Source organism: Octodon degus, unplaced genomic scaffold (assembly GCF_000260255.1).
Source record: "Octodon degus isolate 3935 unplaced genomic scaffold, OctDeg1.0 scaffold00002, whole genome shotgun sequence".
NCBI lineage: Eukaryota > Metazoa > Chordata > Mammalia > Rodentia > Octodontidae > Octodon > Octodon degus.
Genome location: NW_004524578.1, coordinates 28,308,515 through 28,315,941, shown reverse-complemented (window position 1 = coordinate 28,315,941; position 7,427 = coordinate 28,308,515). Strand labels below are relative to the sequence as shown.

At 54.2% G+C, this 7,427-nt stretch overlaps 1 protein-coding gene across 1 annotated transcript; it reads left to right on the top strand.

Moving 5' to 3' along the window:
* Nucleotides 1-2,165: 2,165 nt before the first annotated feature.
* Chac1 (ChaC glutathione specific gamma-glutamylcyclotransferase 1) lies at nucleotides 2,166-4,659 on the top strand. The gene is made up of 3 exons (XM_004623396.2): nucleotides 2,166-2,621; nucleotides 2,966-3,001; nucleotides 3,576-4,659. The coding sequence occupies exons 1-3, from the start codon at nucleotides 2,391-2,393 to the stop codon at nucleotides 3,975-3,977; spliced, it is 669 nt and encodes a 222-aa protein (XP_004623453.1). The 5' UTR covers nucleotides 2,166-2,390; the 3' UTR covers nucleotides 3,978-4,659.
* Nucleotides 4,660-7,427: the final 2,768 nt, after the last annotated feature.

The window sequence follows — 7,427 nt, the reverse complement described above, 5'->3', positions numbered from 1 at the left end:
ATGTGGTACTGGGAATCAAATCTCCCTGCGCTTGCCTAAGCAGGTGCTTTAGATCGCTGAGCTGCCCTCACTGTAGGTTTTTTTTTTTTTTTTTTGTACAGGTCTCACAACGCAACTCAAACTCATAGTGATTCTCCTGTCTCAACCTCTTCTGCGCTGGGATTACAGGTGTGTGCCACCATGCCCAATTTTGGTGGCTGGCTTGTCACAGGGCTGGCACAGCATGTGGTAGCGGGGATTGAACTCAGGCCCTTGTGCTTGCCAGGGAAGCACTTATTCCACTGAGCCATCTCCCTGGCCCCCTATAGTTCTTTTGTGTGTGTGTGTGTGTGTGTGTGTGTGTGTGTGTGTGTGTGAGTGTGTGGAACTGGGGATTGAACTCAGGCCCTTGCGCTTGCCAGGCAAGCACTTATTCTACTGAGCTAACTCCCCAGCCCCCCTATAGTTCTTAATCACACATCATATATCAAATGTATGTAAACACCTGTTACTGACATTTAAATTGTTTCCATGTGAGTGTGTGTATTGGTGTGTCCTTCTCCATCATGTGAACTGGCCATAATTTACTTATATATTTAGCTATTTTTGGATATGTAGTTTTTCTTTTACTATAATAAATAATAACACATTGGAAATCTTTGACGATATGGCTTTCCCCATATTTTGAATAATTTCCTGGAGTGGAAGTATTGGGTCAAAGGTCAGGGACATTTAATAATTCTTGATTTGTATCACCAAGCTGCTTTTCCACAAGATGGGTGGTGCCAATTCGCGTCCTTCCAGCACATTCCACAGAAGAAACCTCGAGCTTTTCCCCGAAGAAGGTAGTGGCTTCACAGGAGCGGCTTTGATGACCCGCAGGGACAAGAACAAGACAGGGACAAGAGAAAAGGGAAAGCGAACACAGGAAGTGTGAGTAGCAGAAGGTAATGACAGGAATGGCCATTCTACTTGAGGGTTTCGTTTTTTGTTTTTCTTAACTGGAAAACTAATTTATGTTTTTTGTAAAGAACCAAGACTTCTTCATACATGAGAATTTAATATTGAAAAGTTGTCCTTTGATGTCACCTTCTGCTTACAGCTTAGACCTCGCCTTGTAGGATCATTTCCTACCCAAACACGACGGGATAACTTGTTTTTGTTTTTAAAGAAATTGCTTCCTCCTCTTTGCAGAGACACCTGTGGAGTAACTGTGCAGCGCAGAGACAGATTTTCATTTGAACAATCACAACTGAATGAGAAGCAGTACCACTGGTTCCCCTGACACAGGGCCCACCCCGACCTGGAGCGAAGTCTGCAGGTAGCCTTTCTAGCCAGAGACCCGGGGCAGCCCGGGCGGCGGCCCACCGGGACAGAGGTTTATAGCTGTCTCGGACTCTCTGGGACCTCGGCTGGGCCACCCCTGCCTAAGCCCCCTGGAAACTCAAGGTCAAGGAATGGTTATCTCTGCAAACGCTCACATCGGGAAACCAAACTCTCGCCTCGAGGCAATACCGGCTGAATCCGTGTCTTAGCGGCCTCCCCAGCAGGTGCAGGAACGACCCCAGGTGAAAGCTTCCCGGAACGCCGCCCACTCTTCCTCCACCCACCTGGGTGGGAGTCCCATGCCGGCCGGGCGTCGCTGTCACATGAAGCCTGCAAACTCGTGCCGCCTCTCCTGACTCAATCGCGACCTCTACAGAGCTCCCTGCTGCCCCGTGACTCAGTTTCTCCACTTGCTCACGCGGACCAGAGGCGTGAGGCACCCACGCGGAATGCGGACGACTCTCGGTGCTGGCGCAGAGACCAGAGTGTCCACCAGCCCGAGCACCCCGCTGTGCGCGCCTCGCCAACGCGACCAAGCTCGGTTCGGCTCCGCCCCAGAGCGTTGCGTGGCGGATGCCAGGTGCAGAGCACACAGCTGAGACCCTTGCCGCGGCGCCCCCTGAGTGGGCGGTGCAGGGAGACCACGTCTGTGCCGGGTCCACTACGCCGCTGCCGCTGCCTGACGCAATCTGCTGCCGCCTTGCTGCAGCCGCGCTGGAAAACCTCCGCGGCCCTTGCATCACTCCTGCCAGGTCGCTCCCGGGGCAGGGACCAGCCAATCAGCGGGCGCGCTGCACCCCGGGCGGGCCGCTCAGCACCCACTTAGAGCGCCGCGCGGTTAACCGAGAAGCACAATCCAAAGGTGATTGGCCAGAAGGGGGTCTGCCCCACCCCAATCACCGCGGCAGCTAGCCGCGGGGGGGCGAGGGCGCTTGGCCAGAGGGTTTAAAGGGCGCCTCCGCAGGGACCACTCAGCTGGAGCGGCAGAGCGGTGCCAGGCCAGGTGTGCGCGTCCATCGGCCCTTCCGCGCCCGCGCCGGAGCCCAACCGCGGAGGACGCCCGGGCGGTACCTGTGCCCGGCACCATGAAGCAGGACCCCTCGGCCCAGAACACACCGCCCCCCTCACCTTCCGAAGCACCATCCATGCAGCCCTCCGAGGAGGACGGCGACCCCCAAGCACTGTGGATTTTCGGATATGGCTCATTGGTGTGGAGGCCCGACTTTGCCTACAGCGCCAGCCGCGTGGGCTTCGTGCGGGGCTACAGCCGGCGTTTCTGGCAGGGAGACACCTTCCATCGAGGCAGTGACAAGATGGTGAGCATCTGACTGTGCAGAGCCAGGCGATGGGCAGTCGGGCGCCTAGGGCTGCTGGGGAAATGTGTCCGCCTGTGTCCTGGCTTGCGGTGTAAATGGGGTGCGCAGGGCATTGCCTTTTAATGCCTGGAGCCAGGACCTGTAGGTTCCTGAGGTGCTGAACAGAGTGGTGCTGCCCTGTATTCCAATTCCTCCTCATACCTGCATCACACCCCGTAGGTCCCTTGGACCCGTGGGACCCCCACGGCCTGGGCCTTGGGTTTTTAAAGGGTGTTCTTGCACTGTCAGCCAGGCTGATTTCTAATTTTATTATTTTTTTTTCCCCAAAATCTTTCTTTATTTAGCCTGGCCGTGTGGTGACCCTCCTAGAAGATCGAGAGGTAAGTACACGGGCCCATAAGGGAACCTTGGGGTCCAGCGTGGAGGGGTGTGCACAGGCGGAGCACTAGGGGCCTGTGGCTGCAGGCCAGGTATGGTTCCTGGCTGATGGAGCAGAAGCGTGATCTCTGCAGTGTTTGTCAGAGAGTCACCTGAGGAGCTTGTTTAAGCCAGACTAACTTCAGCAGACTAGAGTTGGGCCTCAGATGCAGTATTTCTAACAAGCTTCCCAGTAATGTTACTAGTTCCTGGCCTTCACTGTGACCAAGAATTCTGTTTTCCCTGGGCCCAGACCACCTTGTCAGCCCTTAAGGAATAAGCTGAGTGTGGGGGTACACATCTGTATTTCCAGAGAGGCCAAGAGATGAGGATTGCTGTGAGTTCCAGTCCACCCTGGACTCCATATGAGTTCAGAGCCAGCAAGAATTACATACCAAGTAGTATGTAGATATGGAGACAGCTGGGTGTATTGCCAGAAATAGCTCATCACCTGGTCAACCAACTCCTTTATACACACAACCCCAGGGGAGGGAAGCATTCTGTCACTGACCAGATGTGTCTCTGTTCCCCCTATAGGGCTGCACTTGGGGCGTGGCATACCAGGTTCGAGGAGAGCAGGTGAATGAGGCCTTGAAGTACCTCAATGTGCGGGAGGCTGTACTTGGCGGCTATGACACCAAGGAAGTGACCTTCTACCCTCAGGATGCACCTGAGCAGCCACTCAAGGCATTGGCCTATGTGGCCACCCCGCAGAACCCTGGCTACCTGGGCCCTGCACCGGAGGAGGCCATCGCTACCCAGATCCTGGCCTGCCAGGGCTTCTCTGGCCACAACCTTGAGTATTTGTTGCGACTTGCTGACTTCATGCAGCTCTGTGGGCCTCAGGCTCAGGATGAGCACCTGGAAGCCATTGTGGACGCCGTGGGCTCCATGCTGCCCTGTTTCTGCCCCATGGAGCAGGATCTGGCAGTGGTCTGAGGGGCAGAGCCCCTGCAGGGAGTGCACATGCAGACCCAGGGGCACATGCCCAGCCCAGCGCCTGAGTCAGGACACAGTGGGCAGCTGGGGGCTCCTCTCCCTAAGCCCCACCCATCTGCCAGCCTGCAGCTCTCCTATGTGCGGTTGACTTTCTACTTGAAACTTCATTTATTGCACCATGTTGGTGTGGTGGGCAGGGTGGGAGGCCTGCCCTAGATACAGGCCCTGCTGTGTGGTGGCCTAGCCCAGATCCCTGGTGCCTGATGATCCCTCCAGTGCTGCTGCTAACCCCACATCACCCAGACCTCCAGCTCTGCAGGGAGCTCCATGCACCTTCATCCTTTGTCTATCCAGACCTGTCATTCCCCAGCCCTGAGAGAGCTCCTGCCTGAGTGCTCATCCTGCTGTGTGAAGGGCAGGAGCAAGGAGGAGGCCCCACAAAGGCTGAGGCCTGCTCATGCACTGGAAGCCCAGGGCAGAGGTGGGTCTGATGCTGGACGCTCTGGCATCAGAGTCAGGCCTGGGCTTTTTACCTTTGTGGTTTTGTCTGTCTGTCTGCCTGCCTGTCTAGGCCAGTCCTGTGTATCTCTTGTTCTATTCTTGGGAAGTTCGTCATTACAGGGCCTGGCCCCTTCCCAACCTGTTCTACCCATTTACCCATAAACTGATTTCTCATCTTCTATGCTTCCCTGGAATGTGATTCTTACTGTATACAGGGCTTAACAGCAGCAAGGAGCAAGCTTAGGAAGGCTCCTAAGAGGGGAAAGGACTCCCTCTGCCCCTCTTCCCTTTCTCCAGGGAGGGGTAGCTGAGCAGGCAGGATCACAAGGTTCTATCAGTCCAGGGGATTGATAGATGATGACTGCCGCAGCGGGCACACAGAGGCTTTCCTGTTAGCACTCAAGTCAGATCACTCCAGCATTGTCCCAGCAGCCAAGCATTCAGGCTTAATTGCAGTGTTGGCACTTTCTGATAAATAAGTGGGATTTGGTTTGCAGTTTGAACACTCAGTCTCTAAAAGGTTCACTATCCCTGATCTAGAGCCAAATGCATGCATATAATATTTCCAACTTGTGTAGAATTTGATTCATGCACCTGAACTTGGCAGCCCTCTGAGTAGTGCCCCTACTGCTGACCTGGGACCCTGTGTCTCACCCTCCCCAGCAGGCTGAGGAAGCTGAGACCAGATTTTCCTCCAGCTGCATGGCTAGCTCTAGGGTCTTCCTGACAGTGAGGTCAGACTCCTGGCTTCCTGTTAAAGGAATGTGTATGAGCTGGGCACAATGGCACATGCCTGTAATCCCAGCATTTGGGAAGCTGAGGCAGTAGGATCAGTCCAGCCTGAACTCCATAGCAAGATCTTGCTTATAAATAAACATAATTTAAATAGCATATGTGGGTGTGGTGGTGATATCTGGGGCAATGATGACAGCAGGGTCCTGTGGCCTGGAAAACCTAATGTCCCTTTTACTCCCAGGGCCTGCAGGGCTGTCTGCCCCTTCTGCTGGGACTCCCCATTGTACATTGAGTTGCCAGGATGGTGGTGGCCTGTCCCTGGATTCTGCTCATGTCCTGGCCCAGGGCTCCTGAACCCTGAATGAATGGCCCTTGGGCTGCTCCTGCAGGGTGGGCACAGGGCTGAGATGACAAACTTCGGTAGCAGAAGAGTCCGAATCCCAATAGCCCCTTTCCCTCTGTCCAGCCCCCTGAGCATCAGTTGAGCTGTGGCCTGACAAGTGCTACTGCCCTTGTGACCTGGATTGGTTTGGATGTCCCCAGCAGGGTCAGCTCTGACCAGGCCAGGCAGGCATTGTGCCCAGGAGGTTGCTATCTTGAGCTGTGTCTCAGCAGCCTCATGCCTTGGCCATGGCTTGGAAAAATATGGAGTCCAGCCAGGTTCTTCTGGGAACCCAGTCAGAGCAACAGGGCAGGAGGTGGTGGCGGGTGGGTGGCAGGTTCTAGAATGGAAGTTCTATAGGGTAGGGAGGGCTGCTTGCCAGCTGCACACTGGGTTGGACACGGTTCTGGGCACTGGGGATACAGCAGTGAGAGAAGCCCTTCTGCCCTGTGGGCATGGTGATGACTGGGCAGGAATGTGAGCATGGGGAAAGGCCCTGATCAGAGGCCTCTTGGAACAGCGAGTCGGAACAGCCTGTACCTGGGGACTGGGGGAGGGCAGACAGCCTGATAGCTTTGTCAGGAGTGGACACAGGATGGACAGGTGGCAGGACTGGGCCTGGCGGGCCTAGGATTTCTTGGGTCAGTGGGGGCCTTGGTGAGAGTGCACAGCAGGTGCTGTGTTCAGCTGCAGGAGCTAGGCTAAAAGGGGTCTACAGATGTGGCAGGGGGCGGGATGGATTGACCAGGCACAAGACTGACCAGATCTGGTGACTGGCAGGTTGAGCAGAACAAGGGTGAAACAACTCAAACTCAGGCTCAGTTTCTTTCCTTACATTCTCATGATACAGACTACTTCATTTTTTTCCTTCCCTCCCTCCCTCTCTGTTTCTGTCTCTCTCTCTCTCTCTGTCTCTTTCTCTCTCTGTTGCTCTCTTGCTCTTTTTTTTTTTTTTTTTTTTTTTTTTTTTTTGGCGGAACCAGGGATTGAACTCAGACCCTTGCACTTGCCAGGGAGGTGCTTATTCCACTGAGCCATCTCCCTGGCCCCTGCTCTCTCGCTCTTGCTCTCTTTTTTTTTTTTTGTATTTAGGACAGGGTTTACAGGGTCTCACTCCGACATTGGACTGTACACAGATTGGACTCGTAGTGATCCTCTTGCTTTCAGCCTTCCAAGCACACTGGATTACAGGCGCATGCCACTATACCCAGTCTCAATCGCCATCTCAGCTCACCCCAGGAAGTGGGACCGGCACAACAGACTACTTCTGACCCCATGCATGTGTGGGTTCCCTCACAAGGAAAAGCAGCAAGAAAATCTGCAGCAGTGTCCCCTAGCCCCATTTAGTTCCGCCACTACCCGCAGCATCAGATCCATAGGTGAGGGCTCAGTCCCAGCGGCTCCCCCTTTGGTGCCAGTTGAGAACCTCAGTTTGTTTTACTTGTGCTTTTAACCCACAGTGTACACTTAGGTACCCAAGGTGCTGCCACAGGTTAGTGTTACAGTGGCTTCCAGGACTCAGGGAATGCTTGTGCTTATTTCTTATACTAGATGCAGTGAAGGTCGTGGAGCAAGAACATGCAGGCTGAGGTATGGAGGACGAGTGCAGTGCTTCCTTCTGAGCCCGCCGCTGCCACCCTCCAGGAGCTGCCTTGCATTCAGCTGTCTGGAATGCTTGGACTTCCTCCCTTCCTTCCTCTTTTCCTTCGTTCCTTCGTTCCTTCGTTCCTTCCTTCCTTCCTTCCTTCCTTCCTTCTTCTCTTTCTTTTCTTTCTTTCTTTCTTTCTTTCTTTCTTTCTTTCTTTCTTTCTTTCTTTCTTCTTTCTTTCTTT